Source organism: Chenopodium quinoa, unplaced genomic scaffold (assembly GCF_001683475.1).
Source record: "Chenopodium quinoa cultivar QQ74 unplaced genomic scaffold, ASM168347v1, whole genome shotgun sequence".
Lineage (NCBI taxonomy): Eukaryota > Viridiplantae > Streptophyta > Magnoliopsida > Caryophyllales > Amaranthaceae > Chenopodium > Chenopodium quinoa.
This window is the reverse complement of record NW_018744080.1, coordinates 3735643-3759765: the sequence shown is the minus strand read 5'-3', so window position 1 is coordinate 3759765 and position 24123 is coordinate 3735643. Positions and strand designations below refer to the sequence as shown.

The window sequence follows — 24123 nt, the reverse complement described above, 5'->3', positions numbered from 1 at the left end:
TTTCTCTTGAAAAAGAAAAGACCTCTACCTGGGAATCCATAGCAAACGCTTTCGTTGATAGGTACAAATGCAACATTCAAGTCGAAACTGACCATAGAGAACTTGAAATCCTCAAACAGAAAGAGAATGAAGGCTTCACTGCTTTCTTTAACAAGTGGAGAGAAACCTCAGCTAAAATGATCGAGGTACCAAGTGAAAAAGAATCCGTGAGAATGTTCATTAAAAACCTCCAAGAAAAATATTCCAAACATCTTAAATATCAAAATAACCTTCATACCTTTAAGGCTGTTTATGATATTGGGATCAATATTGAAGATGACTTGGTTAAATCTAAAGCTGCCAACAATAGCTCCAACAGTGGATGGAAAGGAAAGAAGAACGACAATCCTTCTTCTTCCAAAACCGCCCACTCAAATAATGTTAGCACCTATCTAGGAGAAGTCCTCGCCATGAACAACCAAGGACAAAGGAAGCCATTTAGGAGGAACTTCACTCTTATTGGCATGAGTTATGACACCGCATTTGATCGATTAAATGCAAAAGGTCTTATAACTCCCATTGGACCATTCGGAGATCCACCAGTTGAGAAGAGGTCGGCTAACTGGAACCCTAACGCACATTGCAAATATCACCAAGGTAGGGGCCATTCTACTGAAAGCTGTTGGAAGCTTAAGGAAGCTATCCAAGACCTAATTGACAGTAACAAACTGCCATTTCCCCCTGCCAGTAAGAAGCCAAGTATTGACAATGCACCTCTAGCTCATACTTTGGCTATCTCCGATGAAGAAAACGAAGTTGACCCCTCATCTCTCATTAAGCCTGTCGAAGCAACCAATGTCGAGGAAGGAGGAGAAGAGATCTTTTTCGATGTCGGAGATAACCTTCCAGAACCAGCAAACAAGGAAGACATACAATTGCTCACACTATTTATGAGGGAGACATCGCAACTATTACGTGAAACTCTCAAAATTGTATACGAACTTCACAAGAAATATGATGAACTTCCATGTCCAAAGGAAGAACCTAAAAGAGAATTCACACCAGTGAAAACGACTTATGAGGCAAAGTATTTTCCCCTATAAGTCACCGAAAAACCCAAGAAGAGCAATAGAGTCTACACTCCAATTGGGATCCCATATGCACAAATGTTCGAAATGCTCTCCGAGAGTGGCAAGGTCAAACCTCTCGAACCGAGACCATTTGAATCATTAAAAAGGACAGATAGATATTACTGTCAGTACCATCAGTCAGGGGGGCACACCCTAGAAAACTGTTTCAAATTCAAGGATTTGGTGCAGAAAATGATTGATGAAAAGGAATTAATCCAAGTCCAACAAGAAGAGGACATAACTGTTAATGGAGTATGGGACAGCGATGAAGAAGATGTCTACCTAAAGGACATAGTAGGACCTTCACCTTCTGTATCATACACCACAGATGACATTTGGGCTGAAGAAGATTCATCAATAGACGTCCTCACAAGATCCGGGAGAATGCAACCTCCCGTTTCAACACAACCTATGCCTACTGTACAACAAGTTCCCATACCTATCATCGAAGACAACGACATCGTTAAACAGTTTAAGAAGACAAAAGTTGAGATGAATGTATGGAAGCTCTTGGCAACATCTCGAGAACATAGGTTGGCTGTAATGAATGCCTTGGATAAAATCGGGATAGATTCTGACACCACTCCTGAGGGACTAGCTAACTTCCTCACAAGTGACCTCCCTAGTCCGATTAATCTAATCACCTTCTCTGATAAAGATTTACCCCCAGAAGGTGACAAACACTACAAGGCGTTAAACCTCACGGTAGTCTGCAAAAGGATGAATGTTCCCATGACTCTTGCAGACAATGGATCAGCTATCAATGTCTGTCCACTTAGGACTGCGAGGGTGCTCGGCATAAAGGATGAGGATTTAACTCCGTCCACACAAGGAATAAGAGCTTACGATAATACTCGCCGTCAAGCTCTTGGCAAAATAACCCTAAATGTGACGGCAGGAGCAATAGAACATGCTACTACTTTTCAAGTGGTAGACATCAAAGCCTCATTTAATCAGTTGTTAGGACGCCCTTGGCTCCATGATCTAAAGGTCGTCCCTTCATCTCTCCACCAACAAGTGAAAGCCATAGTTGGATGAATTCCAATCACTATTGACGCTTCGCCGATGAGAATCAAATCAATAGAAAATCCAATTATCAATGTGGGGCACGACGAAGATGACGAAGACCTATGGGGCTTTAACGAAGAAGTCTCCTTAATCCAAGAGGATGAAAGGACATCTCTTTACCACGACCCTCATTCCAACATGATTATCAACACCATGCTGAAGAAACAAGGACACTTCCCTGGGATGACCCTAGGAAAGAAGAAGGAGATAGCAAAATCGATAGAGTCACCTGGCCTCCCTAAACTAGATACTTTCGGACTTGGTTTCGAACCGACTTGGAAAGATCTCAAGCGAGCCCAGGACAAGTTGAAAGCACGTAAGGACACTCGCATTCAAAAGAAAGCAATTCCAATGGATCAGTACCCTCTTATGCTTAATGGTCAACTTATAAAAGAAGGAGAGGACTATCCATGCCATGAATTTCCCGAACCATTTGTTGTAAATGGCATACGATAACCAGGATTCGAGATTTTCTTGGATTGCTACTTCACTGACGAAATCCCAACTCCCGTCCGTAAGGAGAAAGCACCCCCACGCTTTGACTTTAACGTCATGGGATTACTGTTTGGGCGAGAAAAGAATGAGCCAGCTTATGAGGAAGATAATTCCTCACTCATTCAAACGGTCCTACAAAGCGAAAACTTTGACCCCTCGAAGCTAATTACTCCACCCGAAGGATCACTGCAAGGGTAGCGCAAGACTATCAAGGTGATTACTCCGAGTGGAAGGAAGATATCAATCACGACAGGGCAAGGGCCGATGTTCGAAGAGTCGTCAGAGTCAGAGTCTGAGTCAGAGTCTTTCCCTTTAGAATCTTCTAAGTCTTTTAGCAATAATGCCTCCCCTTCTTATTTCTTCTCCTAGGATAGTTAGTGATTCAGTCCCGGAGGACATATCACTCTTTGATGTAATGATCTCAGAGTATAATAATACTTCTCGTTCTCCTTATTTCTCGTGTTCTTCCCTAACCCAAGATGACGAGCATTGCATAGCTAATGATGAAAAAGATAAAGAAATTATTAAAGCAATGGAAACACTTGAAAAAAAAACACCAGTAATTGAAGAAACTGAAACAGTTGACATCTCGAATGATTCAACTCGTAAAAGAGAAGTTAAAATCGGACTAACGTTGAATAAACAAGAAAGAACCGATTTAATTAACTTTATTAAAGAATTTATCGATGTTTTTGCTTGGTCATATGAAGATATGCCAGGCATTAACAGAGACATAGCTCAACACACTATACCATTAATCCCAGGAATGAAACCTGTAAAACAAAAGTTGCATCGAATGAAACCTGACGTAGCACTTAAAATAAAAGAAGAAGTTCTAAAACAAATAACCGCAGGTTTCATCAAGGTATCTAAATACCCCGAATGGGTCGCCAACGTCGTCCAAGTTCCAAAGAAAGACGAAAGGGTAAGGATGTGTGTCGACTATCAAGATCTAAATAAGGCAAGTCCAAAGGACGACTTCCCTTTGCCACACATCGATATTCCGGTAGACAACACGGCAAATCACGCGCTTCTCTCATTCATGGGCGGATATGCAGGGTACAATCAGATTCTCATGGCAGAAGAAGACATGGAGAAAACAACATTTATCACACCGTGGGACACTTACTGTTACACGGTAATGCCATTTGGGTTGACAAACGCAGGTGCTACTTACCAACGTGCAGCAACTGCCTACTCCATGACATGATGCACAAAGAAGTTGAAGTATATGTTGACGACATGATTGTGAAATCAAAGGACTGTCCAGGCCATCAAGTAGCCTTAAGGAAATTTTTCGAAAGGCTAAGAAAATATAATATGAGGCTGAATCCATCAAAATGTGCTTTTGGAGTCACCTCGGGCAAACTCTTGGGATATGTCATAAGCTCTAGAGGAATAGAGATAGATCCAAACAAGATTAAAGCAATCATGTCGATGCCACCGCCCAAGATCGAGAAACAGATTCGAGGATTTATTGGCCGATTGCAATACATAAGTAGGTTCATATCAAAACTGACAACGATATGTGAACCAATCTTCAAAAAGCTCAAGAAGAATGTACCAGTAATATGGGATGATGAGTGCCAAAAAGCCTTTGACAGGATCAAAGCCTATCTCACAAATCCTCTCGTATTAGCGCCAGCACTTCCCGGAATACCTCTTAGGTTATATTTGACGGTTACCAAAGAGACAATGGGAGCCATGCTAGCACAAGAGGTAGAAAGCAAAGAGAATGCAATCTATTACCTAAGTAAAAAGATGCTCGAATACGAAACACGCTATACACCACTCGAGAAATTGTGCCTCGCTTTGGTGTGGGCCACAACGAAGTTGAGACATTACATGTTGGTACATACCGTTTTCGTAGTATCCCGATTAGATCCACTCAAATATTTGTTCGAGAAATCAACACTCAATGGACGTATTTCAAGATGGATAGTCAACTTAGCCCAGTTTGATGTGCGGTTCATGCCACAAAAATCTATTAAAGGATCTGTGGTGTCAGACTTTCTGGCAGACTTTCCAATAGAAGACTCGACACCAATACAGGACAATGAATTTCCAGATGAAGATTTGATGGTCACCGAAGATGATACTTGGACCTTGTATTTCGACGGAGCCTCAAACCAAAAGGGATGTGGCGTCGGAGTGCTACTAGTATCACCTAAAGAAGAACACGTCCCAATCTCAATAAAGCTTGATTTCGACGTTACCAAAAACGCTGCTGAATATGAAGCATGCGTGGTAGGCCTTGAAACAGCCCTGGCATTGGGAGTAAAGAAGCTAAGGATATTCGGAGATTCTTCTTTTATTATCAATCAGATATCTAAAAGGTGGAAAGTAAGGAGCGAAAGCCTAGCCCCTTACCAAACTTATCTGGAAACTCTTACCGATCAGTTAGAGAAGGTAGAATACACATATCTACGTAGAGAAGAAAACCAATTTGCTGATGCCTTGGCAAGATTGGCCTCAATGGTTAGGATTCCCACGGAAATCGAGCAAATGCCTCTAACTATCGAAAAAAGGCACAAACCAGCATATATACAGGCTATAGAAGATGACGACTCAGTTCAAGACGAAGAAGAGGAACGAGAATAAGAACCATGGTACACAGACATACTCAACTATGTCACCAATGGAGAATACCCTCCTCATGCTGACAAAAGAGCAAAGCGAGCATTGAGACTTTTAGCTTCTCAATATGTACTCATAGACAACGAGCTACATAAAAGGGTACCTAAAGGTCGAGCTCTCCTATGCGTAGGAAAGGTGGATGCACAAAGAATAATGAGAATAGTTCACGAAGGAATCTGTGGAACTCATGTAAATGGAAAAATGTTAGTCCAGAAAATAATGCGAGAAGGGTATTATTGGACCACAATGAATAAGGACTGCCATCAATACGTGAAAAGATGCCCTAAGTGTCAAATTTATGCCAATTTACAACATGTTCCTCCATCTTTGCTCTACACCTACACATCACCATGGCCATTCTCTACATGGGGAATTGAAATAATTGAAAAAATCACTCCTCCAGGGACAGGAGGCCACGAATTTATTCTAGTAGCAATTGATTACTTTACAAAGTGGGTCGAAGCGCAATCATACACTAAACTTACTGCAAAACATGTAGCACTCTTTATCGAGAGAAATATCATTTGTCGATATGGAGTCCCGCATGAAATGATAAGTGATAATGGAACTCACTTTCAAGCCGAATGTGAAGAATTGCTACACAAATATGGTATTCAACATCATCATTCGTCCCTTTATAGACCTCAAGCAAACGGAGCAGTTGAGGCAGCCAATAAGAATTTAAAGACTATCATCGAGAAAATGACAGAAAATTATAAGGATTGGCCTGACAAGCTCCACTTTGCACTGTGGGGTTATCGCACGTCAATCCGTAAGTCAACAGGAAATACACCATTTTCTTTGGTATATGGAATGGATGCCGTACAACCTGTCGAACTAGAAATACCATCTCTACGCATTGCGCTAGAGAGTAAACTTGATGAAGTTGAATGGACTAGGGCACGATATGAAGAATTGATCTTACTCGACGAAAAACGACTAGAAGCTCTACATCACACTCAGTGCTATCAAACGCGTATGGCTAGACATTTTAATAAGAAGTTCAAGACAAGAAATATCAAAGTCGGAGATTTGGTATTAAAAGCACTAAGGAAAAATGTTTTAGATCCAAGGGGAAAGTTTAGATCTAATTGGTGTGGCCCCTACATTGTCAACACAATCCTGTCAGGTGGTGCAGCAAAATTAACTGATATGGATGGCAATGAATTCTCAAACATGACCAATCTTGACCAACAAAAAAATACTACCCATAATTACTTGAGTAGGACACTCAAGAGAGCTACGTTCGGCCTGATTCCTTAGGAAAGGATACGTAGGCAACCCTTTACGGGTGCGGCCACTTTATTATTCAACATCTCCGCGTTCCAGAATCAACTAAAAGTCAACAAAAAGTCGGCAAATTATTGGCGTCGCAGAACAGAGTCTGGCGCCAGCCGGAAGCCATTAGCGCCAGCCGATGGTATTGGCGCCTGACGCCAGACCTCAATAGCTGGCGCCAAACTATAATTACTGGCGCCAATTCAGCAATAAAATCTGGGCGAATTTCGGAGTATTTCGGAAAATTTTCGACTTCCGTACTCGAAGAATTTCTGGGAAATTAATTCTTTTTTCGATTTTCATTGCTTTAATAAAATAAATTTAAAGTAACAATTTAATTGAAAGCTGAAATTTCATTAATAAAATAAAATTACATTGTTAATGGAATTTAAATAAGGCTGAAATAAATTAACTTTAAATAAAAATTAACAATCTAATAAATCTAAAGCTAAGCAATGTTTTAATCTTTCTTCTCCTTTTTAGCTCTTTTCCAATTCTTTTCTGTTTCCTCCTCTTCATCCATTACTTTAGCTAGTAGGCATCCTTTAGAGGACCTACATTCAATTTTGGAATAGATTGTTTCCCCTTCAGCTAGCACCCCATGCTTCTTTTCCACCGAAGCCTTTTTGTCCATGGTGTTAGCTTTCCTTTTCCTTTTGTCTTTAGTAGTATTCTTCTTCCTAGGCATTGTAGGTGTTTTAAATTCAATTCTTGCACCTAAGCGTTCTTTGGCCGGTGTCACCCTGTCACCTAGACGACTCTTCACATCGGTTCTACCCTGATCAGTTGAAGATTTTAATTTTCAGCAACCACTCCTTTACATCATTAGGTAAAGAAGGGGGAACCTTTTGGGTAATCACTTCCCATAAAGGTCTAGCGCTCCAGTAAGTGTCGAATCTATCTACTTCTTGAGATACGGGATACTCATAGGGAGGACGAAGATCCCCGGAAGGAATATTTTGAAGCAAGTTGTATTGCCTTTTTACCGTGCAAGGATAATAATATGTTACGCGAGACAAGCTTGGAAGACGGCAGAAAGGTTGCTTGTTAACACCAACCATCCCTTCTATTTTCCACCATGGGATGACCCACTTGATAGTAAAATCACGTGATTCAAAGACTTTTCTCCACCCATGGCGCCCAATTTTAGGGATGCGCTTCTTCCTTCTCACGAAGCAAGTGGGAGTATATTTTTCAATGTCGTCCGGAGGGCTAATTAATCCTAGCCTCTCCATTAGCCATATCTGTAAAAAATTGCAATATAAATAAATTATTATTACAATATAAAAATATATTTTTTTGATTTCTGTAATTAAAAATATTATTTTTCTACCTGTAATAAAATTGGAGAGCCGCGAAGAGGCGCTTTTGGGTCCCTTTTCAATTCATCTAGACTAATCATAGTCTCTCCAACTATCAATGGCATTGGATTTCTCCCTGATTCAATTTGTTCTAGTACAGTGGTTATAATTGATTGACCCTCGTTATTTTTACCACTACTAAGACAATATTGATTGAGCATGCAAAATAAGAACGCCCTTCTTCTATATATATGAAAAGATTCAGAAAGAGGTTTATCAAATAATAGCGTGCGAATTCTTTCAAGTTAACTACATAGCCATCTACTATTTTGATAAATCCTTATCCTTTAAATTAAAGAAGCGTTCAAAATCCCTATAGTAATATGCATCTACTCTAGGGATTACTACCAGGTCTATTGCAGGGAAGCCTAAGATAGCACCAAATTCCTCTGGCAAAGGGCTAATTTCATCATACCCTATTCTAAAACAATGCGTATCGATATTCCAAAATTCTAAAGCGGTATGTATGAAGTCTATGTCTAAATCTACCCCTTTGATGCCATAAATTCCCCCCAAGTGAAATAAATCTAATTCTTTTCTTTCTCTAGTATTAAGAGATCGACACCATTCATGAGTGTATTGGGTGAAGGTTTTAGTGGCTAAAGACATGATTATTATTTTTACTAAAGAGGAGAATAATTTTTTCGCTGGAATTATGAGAAGAATTGGCTGAGCAGGGGGCTATTTATGTACAAATTGCGAAGAATTTCAAGCTGAATGAAATACGGAGTCAGCGTCAATTGGCGTCAAAGTCCCGACATTGGCGCCACCCTCTAGTGCCTGGCGCCACACGCTAAGTGTAGCGCCTGGCGCCAGCTGGCGCCAAGTCAACAGGGCAGCCGCGCGTGCTCAGTTTGCGTTTTGATATTAAACTTGAGTCGGTTAATGACTTTATGGCCCCGTTTAATTTTTTCTAAATATCTTTTCTATCTTTTTTCTTAATTAATTAAATATAGCAATTATTTTTTAATTTTATTTCTTTTTTTGGATTTTATATTAATTTTCAAAAAACCAGCATTTTTTTTTTTCGTTTTCTTTTTCCTTTTTATTTTTTCTTTTTTAGGGGAGAGAGTCGGATAATATCCTCCATCAATAATAAAAATGACGGAATTTTTGCGCAAAATTGTTATCACACTTCTTCTGCATACACTAACATAATAATAAACAATTAAATAAATTTACAATTACATAAAAATACAAAAGTGTCTAAATAATGAGTCAAAGGCAAAAGTTCTATAAAAAAGTCAAAATAAAATACATATACAGAAACAAACTACGGCGCCGGAGGACGTAGGCCCATCATGCCATAAAACTGCGCCGTACGAGGAGTCACCTCTCCGCCAGCTCCAGCCTCAGCACCAGCTCCAGTCTCCGTAGGAGGAGGAAGACTCAAGACAGGACCGCTCCAGCCAAGATCAACCTGAGGCTGAGACCGCGAAGGCTGCTGCGATGACGAGCCAACCTCGTACATCCCACCACCTCTGAAAGCTGAGGTAGCCTCTTCTACCGGTGCAGCAGGAGCACCCTCAGAAGAAGATCCTGAGCCCTCAGCAACGTCGGCTCGAGCAGCCTCGGAACGACCACCTCTACCTCCTGACGAAGTACGACGACGTCTCGAGCTAGACCTCGCCGGATCTCTCCGCCCCTCAGGCCTCGTACGGGTGTGAGAAGCGATAGGCTGACCCTACAAAAAGAATTAAATCAAAAACAAGATAAAACTGAAGCCATAACACAGAAATAATAAGTGAAGAAAGGTTACCTGTCGGATAACGTCGTCCCGACGATAGGTAGCCGCGTTCCTCATCCGGACGAGCTGGCTCCGGAAGGCATCTATGCATCGTGCCATAGCCGAAACCACCTTGGTGAGAACTGTCAGAAAAATAAGTCAGTGAAAATACATGATGAATGATTACAAAACTCTGAATTAAAACTAGGCTTACGCTTGTCTGGTGGCGAGGAATCGACCGCTCCACGAAGCGCTCGCCCTCGGGAGCCGGAGAAATCATCTCCTCGATCGGTCCGTATATCCCTTGGTAGTGAATGGACATATGGGGCGACACAAACTCAGTGGGACCACCCTGATAAAACAGAAAGAAATCAGTAAGGTATTACTTGGGGGCTACTTAGCAAAAAAATAAAAAGCTAAGAATCTTACCCTCACATTCTCAGCCGGTACAGGGGCTGGAGCTAATAAAGGTAGCAGCTCCTCAGCGTAACACCGCCCAAGGATCACATGGGACCGCCAGAGGGAACCAGATCCCTCAGCCATGCTCGACAACTGTCCTTCGTCGAACATATGACGTGGTGGAGGAGCAGGAACGACGAAAACATCAGAAGAGTGATGTCTAGCAACTCTCTCTCCTAAATATACAACCGCTCCATAGGTCCCTAGAAAATAGCGACGCTCAGGAGAGTACTGTGCAGCTTATCCAGAGACTGTCCAACCACCCCACGGTCGATATACTACCTCAGGTCCCTATAAAAAGCACCAGTCAGGCAAGAATGTGTCTAAAACACCACAAAAGAGCAAGATAAACACTAAAAGTCGTACCGAGATGATCCAGCACCGGACACGTGCAGTAGACATGTCCACATGGTGGCCGCCCCAAGAGGCGCTCACCGGATATCCCCTCGGCGATGGTCTCGCCGGCGCAACAGACGGAAAGTACTCGTAGAACCAGATCTACAAAAAGTTAAAAGCGTGAGTAAATGCTAACTAACATGTAGGGCTAAACTTTATAGGGAATAATGTTTACCTCTACGACCTTCCAGAAAGCAGACAAAGCGACGTTCGTCCTAAAGGACCGGTGACGACACGAGTCCCTCAGCGCGCGAACAAAATCAGTGTAGGCCAAGCTGGCCCAGTCATAAGTCCCGATCCGCTGGAGATCACGGACAGCAGGGAGGTAGTAAAGCAATGCCCTACTACCCCTGTCAGGGGAGAATGTCCCTGACAATAACATCAGCATAAAGATGCGCACCCGCTGCTCTCGGGTGGTTGCATCATCATCGAGAGCCGCTACCAGCGTCGAGCGGCGAATCCCTCTAGCACTGAACTGAGTCGTCTCGACCTCAGCTCGGGCGTGAATAGCAATCGGCCCCAACAACTCCTCGACCTCTGAAGAAAAGACGTCGATCCCGCCGTCGAACGGTAGCGGCACAAAAGTAAACTTCAGTCCTGTGATGAGTCTGAAGTCTGTAGGGGTGACCATCATCTCGCCCCAGGGAAAATGGAAGGTGTTGGTGGTGTCCCAAAAGAACTCCACCAAAGCGCGTACTACGTGGTGACCCCCGCTGGAGGCGACCATAGCCTCGGAGGTCTCGAACAGAGTAACTAGCCCGTAGGACTCCCATAGGAGTCTCGTCTCACGGTCTCTGGCAATGTGCATCTTGTACAAATCGCCTAGACCATCGCAGCCAGAGCCGTGATGCCGTGTCCTCCTAGGCTCTGTTCCCCGTCTCACCCTCTCAAAAATGTGGTGGACAGGGGCAAAGAACAAAGTCTGCTTATCCCACTCCGGGAACCGACCAAGCGAAGTGGACGGTGTGGTGTCGTCCTCCACGGGCTCATGCTCCCGTCTAGTGTTTCGGTACCGTGAACCTGAGCCTCGTTGTCTAGCCATGCTACATTGTGCAGAATCATCATAAATTAAGGTTCTATAGTATCTAAGGTTCGTCTAACCGCATGATACTATGTTCGCGAAAAACAGAGTACGTAGTACTAAAACAGAGCACAAATTCAAATTGAGCATGACAGTATTTTTTCAAGCAATCAAACAATTTCTTGAAACACTATAGTGATTATTGTGACAAATTGAACAAGAATTTCTAGCAAAAACGTTAAGAACAAACCACATTGTTCTTCACGACCTTGAGAGGTCCAACAATGGCAGGTTGCTCATTTCTTCACCAAATTGAGTCAAACAAGTCTCAAATTACTCCCAAGGAAATATACAAACATAAACAAGCAATTTCATGGCATAAAACTTGATAAACAAAGCAAATTGAGCATCATAGAATTCGAATTTTCATGAAATTCGTGAATAAACATGCCAAGAATTCATAAAAACCGGTGTGATTTTGAGGAAAACTTACATAGATCGGGAATATAGATGAAAAGAGCTTTAATTTGCAACAAATTTGAGCGAATTCGGTTGAGAAACGAGTGAGCAATGATCAATTGAAGCTTTCGGTTTCTTCGAGCAGTGTTTGCGACGAACCAGAGCAAGAAATGAAACGAAAACGGGAATTTAAAGAGATTCCCGTGCTGGCGCCAGTCCCTAGGCATTGGCGTCGCAAAATGGGTTAGGCGCCTGGCGCCAACTCCAGCGCCTGGCGCTAATTCTAATTTCTGGCGCTGATGGATTTTCAGCGACGCCAAAGCATCCAGCCACTGGTTGGGGTTGTGTTAGCCTTCTGCAACATATTTTTGGGTTCCTTGGTACGCCAGTTAGCCCCTCTAAGAAATTTGACATGATTAAGTAATTGGTTTGATTACGTAAAGTGATCGACCTGATAAAAGATCGTCTCACTTAGATTAAAGCGCCTTAGCATTGGCTCATTGGCAAAAAGCACCGACATATAGGTTCAAGAGTAAAAGGCACCGACATACAGGTTCAAGAGCAAAGGGCACCGACATACAGGTTCAAGAGCAAAGGGCACCGACATACAGGTTCAAAGCAAAAGAGCGCCGACGTACAAGCATAGCGGAGGCAAAGTTCAGGCGAACTTTTAAAGATCGACAGGCGTGGATCTTCGGTAATTTCCTTTTGAAAATTATCGTATCAATGCGGATGAAAATTGTTTCAAAAGAAATAATTTTCGATAGTATTCCCTTGGACGTGAAATATTATCAATGCAGATGAGAATTATTTCGAGAGAATGTTCCCTTGGACTTGGAATATTATCAATGCGGATGGAGATTGTTTCGAGAGAAATAATCTTCGATGATGTTCCCTTGGACGTGGAATGTTATCATAGCGGGGAGGATAGTTTCAGGCGAAGCGATCTTCTAATTTTTTGGAAGCAGTTACAGGCGTAGCGGTTTTCAAGTGGGATGGCATTCTCTAGCTTGCAGGAGGTCATCAAAACAACAGTACAGCAACAATCGGTTACTTTCAGAGACTTGTGCTCAACGGTGCAAGATACGCGTTTCTTAACTCTTTTTTCTGTTTAACTAACGCTAGTTTTGCAGATATCGGCGTTACAAGAGTGATTTAGGATCGCAAAACGTTCTGAATCATTCTCCGTCCCTATCGATACTTTGACTTTTGTTTTCGAAACTTGCGTTTCTCCAAACTCAGTCAAAGTGGGGGCTTCTGTAGACACCCATTTGTGTCTCCCCAAAACCAAACCCAGTGATGAGTGCCTTTCACGTCGAATCATAATCAAATGAAACGAAAGTGTGGAAAGATTTAGTGTTGCGGAAAGTTTTATTTCTTTTCTCTACTCCCTATTTTGAAAACTTTATTTTAAGAAAACAGTCAATCCAGTTTGGTTGGTCCATGATATGGGTCCAATAGTGGTGCAGTTGGATGGGGCTTGCAAAGACCTTTCCAACGATATATTATAAGCCCAATTCCGATGAATATTGAGGAAGTTATGGCCAATTTACTAAACTGGGCCCGGTTTGAGCTTTATATACGGCCCAATGATCTAGGGGAGGGCCTAATATGATTTATCATTCCTAATGCAATTAGGAATGGTTTTAGTCTTCTAGAATCTTCTAGAAGGTTCTTTTCATTCCTAATTCAATTAGCATTGATAAGTTGACTTTGTTGACTTTTCAGAGTTTTAATCAAGATCAAATAGCATTTTTCGAAGGAATTATATTATTTTATCTTCCAGTACGGTGAACTTATCAGATTTTCGAAAACGCGTTGAAATCCAGTTTGGCGTCCAACCCAGGCCTTGGTGCCTGACGCTAGCCACTGGTGCCTGGCGCCAGCTAGCCAGGGTTGGCGCCAATCCTGTTTTGCGATCTTCAGACTCTGTTTTGTTAAATTATCTTTTTTGGCTGATTTTCTCTATAAATATCGTATCAAAAACTCCGTTTTCATTCACCAATTTTCACGAATTCTCATCAACAATTAGTTTTAATTAGCTTTCATCAACAATCAAGTATTCTTTAGCATTCTTTTCTTTCTTCAATTCTTTCTTGCTTTTTAATATAAAATTCCGCATTCACAAGATCTAGATACACCTAGCCATATTCGAAGTTGCCTTCGCCCTAGACGTGAAAAGTTTTGATTTCTGAGGGTTTGGTCCCAAATCTCTATTTCAATTATTTAATTTAATTGTTTGATTATTATTTTCCTTGAAGTTACTAACATGTGTACTTTGTTGTTAGAAAGAGGTACGAGGCATCAAAGTAAGTACTTTAATTGATTAATTGACATTATGATGTAGACATCATGTTTATATTGTTATTATGATATTCCTAGTATCATGTCTAGGATATTTTTAATATTAAATATGATTGTTATGATGCTTCCTATGTTCTTCCTAATATTTGTGATTGTTAGTATCATGTTAGGGCTAAAGATTTGATTTTTATTGCTTAGTGACATGGTAGGGTTTGTTATTAATCTTGTTAGTATCATGCCTAGGATCTTGCTATTATTATGCTTTAATGTTAACATGATTATGATTATCATGATTATAATTGTTGGAATGATTATGAATATTATTATTATTATTATTTTTTTTTTTTTATGATGATTATTATTATTATCATGATTATTATTATGTTGCTTGATTATTTATATTTATTGCTTGATCACCTTTATTGCATGGTTAAAGGGAATTTGGTACTTGTAACCACGCTTAATAAGATATTTAATAATCTTGTTAGGTTAATTGTGATTATAATTCAAGTGATCGACAATAATAGATTTGTTTGTGCATTAAATTCAACCAACATAGATTAAACAGGTTTAGGGTTAATCCTATTGATTGCATGTTAATCAGAAAGCGCGCATGAATACGATCAGAATAAAATAGAGGCCTATTATTAGGGCAGGTTCAATCTCTTTTAGGTTGGATTTGTACCTTCATCCCCGGACCCTTATTTGGTTCATGACCTTATGGAGTTGTTGATCTCTTGGATCGTTAAGGGGTGTAACCTTCATCCTATGAACGGTTTACAAGTTCCTTAAAAACTTGTTGGCGACTCTTTTGCTCTATCTTCTTCCCTTTTGGACGCCACCGTACTTTAGTGTATGATCACAGTGGGGTTCAAGCTAGTGGGATTTTAAAGGCTTGAAATTATTCCCTACAAAAGGCTTTTTGGAAGCCTCCGATAGTAATTCAAACACATCACCTTCGACATTATGCAACATCTCATCCACGTCATTATCCTCAACCTCATCCACTAGATGATCCTCAGCTCCATCCTCACCACTATCAATAACATATTCATCATTCTCCTATTCCTCGTCCACATGAATCTCATTGCTTTTATCATGCACATCATTCCCATCAAGATCCTCACTATACTCTCCACTTTCACCATGCCAAATCCACACATGGTATTTAAGTCTAAACCCACGACAAAGTACATGATCTCTAATGATTTCAACACTATTGACCACCTTCACATTATTACAATCAACACAAGGACAGTATAGGCCTTCCTCACCAATTTTGCGCTGATAAGATAAAGTCGTCTCGCAAAACTCTTGAGCCCCATTCCAAAAATCCATTGTATCACGTCTACCATACATCCAACCACGATCCTTCCCCATTTAGTAAAGTGTCTCTAAACATATATAGCAACATATTATCAATAATGTACAATTGCTACATATCTTGTGTAAATCAACTTCAAGTACACACCATGAATATACCATTCATATAGTGAAAAAATGCATGTTTCCAAAGTGTCCTTATCACTCCAACCTAACCCATCCTTGAATGTCTACTCTCACTAGTGAATGTATGTCAACTTTCCAATTTTAAGGAAAATCCGGCAGCACTTCCCCCCAGTTCTCCAAGTACAAGATGTAGATAATTACTTACCCACATATGTACCCAGAGAACATGGAGAAGAAATGGAGAGCCAAGATGTTCCTTAAAATCGAAAAAAAGACATACATTCACCACCTAAGTGAGAGTAAACATTCAAGAACAGTCCCAACCGGGGACTATTCAAGACTTTCTCCTAATGAGAAAGTCTTGAACGGGTATCTAGGCATATGATGATGCTTAACATTCAACATATTATTGTAATTATTTATAATTAAACAAGACACAACTTGTAATATCATGAACAAACTTTTATCAAATGGATAAATAGAAAGAAATATAGCTCCATAAAGTTTATAGTTCATACCAATATAGCAAGTATAATGGATGTAATGTCTCGAACTTCCAACTTGAATAGCTTATAAGCTTGTGCTTCACTACATAATATGAATCTACAAAAATAAAAAATATAACAAAAAATAAAAGTTAGTAATTTTGTCAAGAACTATAAAACAACCTAAAATTACATCAACGCTTGCTATATTTATGTATTTTAAAGGTACTAATTAAGCCAACCAAATTTTGAGGTAATATAACTCTGAATCCCTACTAAAGCTTCTGATAAACCCGGGTATCTCATCAACGCTTCAACCATAAAAAATCTAGGTTCAAAGGAAATACAACAGTAAGCAACAACAAAAAAAACAAAGCCTTGTATGGGTTGGTTTCATGAAAAACTATCTCATTTGGTCATCCACAAAGATTCACTTCCTCCAATCAATTCTATCCAATGCTTCATTCTTTCGCAAACCCAATTTCATCATATCTTTAACTCCCTTAATTCAAGTCATCTTTGGTTTCCCCAGACTTCTTTTGAAAACTCATTTCCCAACCCTTCCTCAGGTTAAAGTCTCACATGCCCAAACAACAATTCTTTTGTAACAATAATTATGCTCTCACTAGGTGCAGAATTCCTAGTTACACCATGATTTAAAATTTCAAAACTGCTCTCTAATTACTCTTTTGCATTAGCAGTAACACATCTTTAACCCTACCAAGATAAATCAACCAAACCCTAACATGTCTTACAAAAATAAAAACAACAAAAACAAAAACTGCCAGACAGACTAAGATCAAGTACACAGAAGTGTGTATGAGGTCATGAATTGATTCTTTTTACTCAAAACATATTAGAGTCATTAACTCACGATCTCCAGCCTCATTATCAAGGGAGCTCTCGTAAAAATATCAATAATCATTTTACACTGACCACCCAGCACACACATTATACTCCATCATGTGTTAATAACTAAGTGTAACATATTAACATAAAACTCCTTATTGTCTTGGTCTCATATGGTTCATGTAGAATAGCAATGGACTAACTAAAGAAAAAGGCACTTGTGTACAGTAACTTAATATCTATGGATCTTTTTCATCTTCTCATCCAATTTAACATAACCACAAATCTTTAATGTGAAAACTCGTATAACATCTCCAGTCAGCAATTCTTTGGACTATTTCCATCACTAGGTCACCTCAAAAAACTTCAAACCTCAAACCTTGCAAACATCCTTAGACACCTCTGTTCTACAAATATCCATCATTCATCATAGTATCATACATTTTATACTTGAAGCATTCATCAAACATCCTATTAAGTGAACTGTCTCTTCTATAATACAATACCTTCAGTAATAGTAATTAATTGGAGCATGTGCAAGGATTTCCCGTAACATCCACTCAAATCAAGCTGGAATCCATTTAGCAATAACTACTAGCAATGGCACTTTCATGGATTTCCTTAAAACACCCTCCATTTCAATGTGCTCAGTCCTATTTAAACCCTACCAACAACAAAAAAAAGCCAGAAAATTCCGAAAAATAAACCAAAAAATTGATGTAAAATTCGTAAATTAGGGCTAAAACCCGAAATCTCACCTAATGGCTGTGGGATGGTGGTGCGGTGGCTGTGGGATGGTGGTGCGGTGGCTGTGGTGACAGTTGGTGGAGGACCACGCACGGTTCCCTTAACTTGCGTGCTGCGCTGCTTGTGCTCGGTGTTGGAGGGAGTTTGGAGGTGAGCGGATGTGGTGGACGGAGTGCGGAGGTGGTGGATGGTGGTGCGTTGGCTGCTGTGGCGTCACTGGTGGGTGGAAGGGAGATGAAGAGGAGTCGTGCCTGGCGTTTTGCTCGATTGAAATAGGGGTTTTTTTTTAGAGTGAATTGGAAGAGAATCTGGGCGAAAGAGAAGAAGTAGTAGAATTGAAGAGGCGCGTTTTTTTTTATTATTCAATTATTGCCACCGGTTCAAAACCGGTGGCCTTAGGCATTTTTGCCACGGGATCGGTTTGAACCCGTGGCAATAATTGTTGCCCTTTGCCCGCCCAATTTTTAAACCACCGGTTTATAAAAACCGGTGGCCTTTAAGCGGTGGCATTTTCAATTTTTCTACTAGTGTGGTTGGTGGATCAAGGTTAGTTTTCGGTGGTGGTGGTTGGTAAATTTAGGTTAGGGTTCGGTGATGGTGGTTGTTTTGGGTGATTCTGGGTTAGGGTTCGGTGGTGGTGTTGCTGGATCTTGGTTAGTTTTCGGTGGTGATTTTGGAATCTAGGTTAGGGTTAGGTGATGGTGGCTGTTTTGGGTGGTTCTGGGTTAGGGTTCGATGGTGGTAGCGGTTGGATCTTAGTTAGTTTGGGGAATGGCGGTTTGGGCTTAGGGTTAGTTAAGGACTGGTGGTGTTTTGAGGTGGTGACATGCCGCGCCGGTGGTGGCGACGTTTTTTTTAATTACTTTAAATCAGTTTCGGACGGAAATTCCGTCAGAATTTTCTGACTGATTTGTGTCCCGTCAGAAATTTTCGACGGACTTTTCTCGTGCCGGAAAACCTGTTCCGACTTTTCTAGTAGTGAATTTTGGATATTTATTCCTCTTATAGTTGGAATAAAAACAAAATGGACATTAATAATAGGGGTATTACATATTATCCTCCTTAAAAGGGAGTTTGTCGTCCTCGAACTCAAAGTTAGTCTCATAAAAAGAAACGTATAGCAAACACAAACTGAGAAACACAACTGAAACGACTTAGCCTATGTCAATTATAATCGTAACTCTTAATTAATAGATTCATTTCTAAACCAAAACTCGCTGGACATGAGGATCCCTGCGTAAACCCCACGAGTGGTGGAACTATATATTCATCCAGTGTACTAACTACGTATAGAAATATATTGAGCCCATGAACAACCACATGTGAGCATTCTCTTGTCCCACACTAAGAAGACTAAAGGGGGAGTGTAGTGGTAATGGAATCCCACATTGAAAGAATTTAAGAGTTACCACCACAATATAAGGCTAAGGGGATACTTCCCTCATTGCCATATGATTTTGAGGTGGAACCTCCTTTGTCTTGTAAAGAGGTGAACTTACACTCTCCCATGACGGGTGTGATCCAGACCCGTGTTTAACAAAATAATATCACTATATAGTCAATAATATTATATAAGCTTTTATTGGTACATGTAAAATTGGTCCTACTTACCAATATCTCTCCTCTTTTTTCTCACCCCCATGTGCTTTTCAATATTTTAGTATTTGTTATGTATTTGCAAATGCATATCAAACCTATATTAGTATTTCCTCGAAAATATATATTTTTCTCGTATTAAACCGAGGGAGTATGCAGTCAAGTTTCACGTAAATGTTTTCTTGTTGAGAATATCTCAAAGTAAATTCACACTACACTCAAAATAATGTAGCTACAGATTGTAATCTACTCTTGAAATTGAACTGTTTTGCCCAAAAATAACAATGACAACCATTGATCTCAATAGATTGCTAAGACATAACCGAATATGAACAAATCTTAACCAACTGAAATCAAACCGATTGATACTATTAATTAAATGGATCTTACAAAATCATTCAAGATTTGATTAATAATGCTACAATAATTATTATTATTATTATTATTATTATTTATTATTATTATTATTATTTTGATCTAGAAAATTTCAAAGGTCGATCTACAATAAGAAAAAAAAAAATTAAACCAGATCCAAATGACGCTCTCCTTGTGATATGAGCATTATCTAGAGATATGAGCAATAAAAGCATCTCTTTCTAAACTAGAAACACCACCTTCGTTAACTGATCTTCTAACATCATCGCCTAATTTTGCAGCTCTATTCTTTATCTCCTTTCCTTCTTGTGATGCCATGAATGTTTTCACCACATTCTCTATCGTACTTGACTTTACAATCTCACCGCGATGTTCCCAATCTCTCACCATCACACCAGTCCTTAGAACATTGCTAACCAAAAACGCGTTCTTTGGTTGATCAGAATGCATAGGCCAGGCTAGAATTGGCACACCCATACTAATACTTTCCATACACGAATTCCACCCACAATGACTCATGAACCCGCCTACTGATGGATGAGCCAAGATTTCTAGCTGTGGCGCCCAATCTTTTACTACTATTCCTCTATCTTTTACTCTTTCTTCATAACCTGCAGGAAGTTGAGGCTTTTTCTCTTTACCAGCTTCTAAAAAAACGTTGTTTGAATCCGCTTTTCGGAGCACCCAAATAAACTTCTCTCCGCATCTTTCCAACCCGTTTGCCAACTCTTCGATCTGATCATCAGTCAATGATGTTGTTGACCCAAAAGACACGAATATCACTGAACCCTTCTCTTGTTCGTCTAACCATTTACGGCAATGATGTCTATTTTTGCCACCTTCACTTTTGATAACAACCGGATGAAAAGGTCCTAAGGCAAAGTATTTTATATGTGGTGTTGTTAGAGATAGCCTCTCCAATAATTGAACATATGTACCGTCTATGACTCTTGAGGTGTTGTAGATCCAACCCGACTCAAACCCAAGTAGTTTCACTTGATTCAGAGCAAACTCCGCCATAGCTTGAGTATGACACCCATCTATACCCGGGATACCTTCAAGGATATCATTTGAATCCAACTGAAACGGCCTATCATTCTCCGGTATGCTACTCCATGCATCGGCGAAAAAGGTGAACGCGGACGTAGGAATGAAGTTATATGTTTCACCATTCGAAATGAGCTTAACATCTTGGACAACATAAGCCATGAGAATGTCATGGATGACTACGACCCGGTTATACTTGACCGAGAGTTGTTGCAAGAGGTTTGACACGGGTTGTCGAAGATGCATGGAAGCCTCTAATAGGGGTTGGAAGTGTTGAGGAAAAGGGACTAAGAGGTCGGCATTTGGAGGAGGTGAATCATAAGGAGGAAGTTCGAAATCATGGAAGTGGATTTTTGTGAAGTTTTGTGAGTCCCAACCATTGAGACGGAGCTTAGCTTGGTGGTTATGGATGGAGGAGCCGGCGTAATGGACTGGGATTCCGTAGGAGGTGATGAGGTGGGAGAGGTGGAGGAGTTGGTTGAGATGGCCTTGGATGGGAAGAGGAACCATCACTACTACCACTTGAGAATTTTGGTTATTCATTTTGGGTCACTTTGTTTTCTTGGCGTTGGTTGAGCCTTGTTATAATTTATAATTTGTTGAAACTTGCAGTGCGCACAAAGAAATTTAAGTTGACTAGTATGTATGAGTCAAAAAGTTTAATTGGTGTAGCTTTTTTGTTGTTACCCGGGTGCTTCCAATTCTGACATGGCGGCTTTGTCTGTTCTAAAATACTACCTTCATTTTATATTATTTACAATGATTATTTGATATACTACTTTCGTTACATATTTGACATAAAGTAAAAAGAGGAAAAATGTCTAATCGTTGTAAATAATATGTAACGGAGGTAGTAAAATATTGATAGAAAATGTCTACTCATTGCAAATAATATGAAATCGAGGTAATATAAATTTTATTTGTCATTTACGTACGCATTTTGTAAATAATATAAAAATTAAAAGGTCATCTTATTCACCAAAGCTTAATCCCGACTTCGAATCCAATTTGTATAGTCCATTTAATTTATGTTGGGTGAGCCTCTAACGGTGAGGCTTAAACTCAAAACTCCGTTAAATGATATTAAACTGCTTATTTTTTTTTATTTTTTTTAAGAGGTGGTTGCGTTGTTTAGTACATGAGCCAACCGACCGTTATTAGCGCTAATTAAATGAGTTGTTTTGTTTGTTTTTTTTTTTTTTTTTTTTTTTTTGAGGAAAATTAAATAGATTTATTGATTGAAAATAAATAGATAAAGAAAAAAAAAAGAGATTTTCTTATAGGGAAATCAAACTCTTATCTAGAGCCACAGTGAGTTATTATTATTATTAGTGGAGTTTAATTGTTACCTAATAGTCTAAGAGCAAGTTTAGCCCCAAGTTTTAAGACTTGGATATGACATCATTTTTTATGTCCCACTGAAAATGATGTAATCAAATTCTTGTTAAGACTCACTATGATTTGTCTAAATTTATCACTTTAGCCCTAAGACTCACTAAGACTCAAATATATGACATTTTTTTAATTCTCTTTATACTATATAAATAACAATATTAATGGACAAAGCTAAATAATACTAATGTATATGTTATATTTCAAAATCAGATTTCGACTACTTCATTTTTCAAAATTATACAAATTTATTTAAATCCAATTACACAATACATTAATAAAAAAAAAATCAAATAGTAATAATAATAAAAATTAAAAAATTAAATAGTAGTAATACAAGCTAGACATTTGATACGTTTCCTCCAAATCGATCCCACAAGTGTTCAACCAAGTCATGTTGCAATTGATGATGTCTTGTACGATTCCGAAGTCTACGATGATTCTCAAAGTATTGTTCACGATTAACATAAAAATTTGGAAGAAGACCATGATGCACTTGGGGTCCTTCTAGTTGATTACTTCCTCTATCATATGATACTTCACAAGATAAAGTAGTATCATTTTTTTCATCCTCAACAATCATATTGTGCATTATGATAGAAAAATCAGACATTTGGGGTGAAGAATTGGAACTCACGCTATTTAGAGTCATGCTTGGAGATGATTGGGGTTGAGATGAAACATTGAAAAATTAAAGTTGGCTAAATTTTGAACAGGGGAAATTTCATAATTCTGATTTTGGTTTTGTTGAGAAACTAGATTTTGAAATTGAGAATTTTGCATCAAATTCATTAAGGAATTCAAGTCAAAGTTTTGGCTAGGTCTGTAGTGCTTAATGTAGAAATGGTGGCTTTGGGTGTGCTGTAAAAGTGGTGGAGGTGGAAAATGTGAGAATTGGTTTTGGATGAAAATTAAAAAATAGCAGTTGAATTCAACTAACCGTTGCAATGAGAAATTATATGTAGGAAAATGTAAAAAAAAAAAAAAAAATAATAATAATAATAATAATAATAATAAGGTGGGTCCCACTCAAGTCTTAAGTTGAGTCTTGAAATTTCAAGACTCAACTTAAGACTTGGCTAAGATTTTAGAAGAAAAATGGGGAAAATCTTAAACATAGGTCTTAAGATCCAAAATACTGATGTCACCCCAAGTCTTAAGACTTGGGGCTAAACTTGCTCTAATGCTTTGTATTTCATATACGTCACAAACGAATATACTACATTATTATATTCAACCATTTGTAAAGAGACTAATGTTATGCGAAAGTTAGGCTTGCTAGTAAAGTGATTCTAATCTTGTATAGTAATGTGGAGCTTTTGTACTGCATCATTTTGAAAAGTTAGTGATAAATCTGATCAATAATGCAATCATAAAAAGCGGTGTTATTGTCGGCCAGAATGCCAGCTCTAGTCTCTAGACGATGTCTAGACAACTTGTATACGGAATCTTTTTGCATACTAGGCAACTATACTATACACGTATATCTAAGGCTATAAACTAGGAGGATAATTATGAGAAATTATCTCCTTGACTAACTAATATATACAATATATTTAACACACCCCACAGTTGAAGCGGGAGGACAACGGGACACTAAGGGTCTGTTCACATTTACTGAACTGAGCTGAATTGAACTAAACTAAACTGATTGGAGCTGAACTAAACAAAATATTTTATGAGAAAGGGAAATTAAGTGCTGAACTGAATTGAACTGATTGAAGCTGAACTGAATTGAAATTAAATAAATGTGAACAGGCCCTAAGACTGTCCCGAAAATCCTCAAATAAAACTCGCGAAAGTCCTTTGGTGAAGATGTCCACTATCTGATATCGTGATGGCACATATAGGACCCGAACTTTCCCACGTG

General features: G+C 39.3%; 1 protein-coding gene across 1 annotated transcript; it reads right to left on the bottom strand.

Annotated features, from left to right (window-relative positions):
• Window positions 1-19718: 19718 nt before the first annotated feature.
• On the bottom strand, window positions 19719-23870 carry LOC110691541 (zeatin O-xylosyltransferase-like). Its single transcript, XM_021868476.1, has one exon. The coding sequence runs from the start codon at window positions 21402-21404 to the stop codon at window positions 20001-20003; it is 1404 nt and encodes a 467-aa protein (XP_021724168.1). The 5' UTR covers window positions 21405-23870; the 3' UTR covers window positions 19719-20000.
• Between the last annotated feature and the right edge of the window lie 253 nt (window positions 23871-24123).

Bases quoted from the DNA above. Each gene is read 5' to 3' on its own strand.
- LOC110691541 (XM_021868476.1), bottom strand. From the start codon at position 21,404: ATGAATAACCAAAATTCTCAAGTGGTAGTAGTGATGGTTCCTCTTCCC.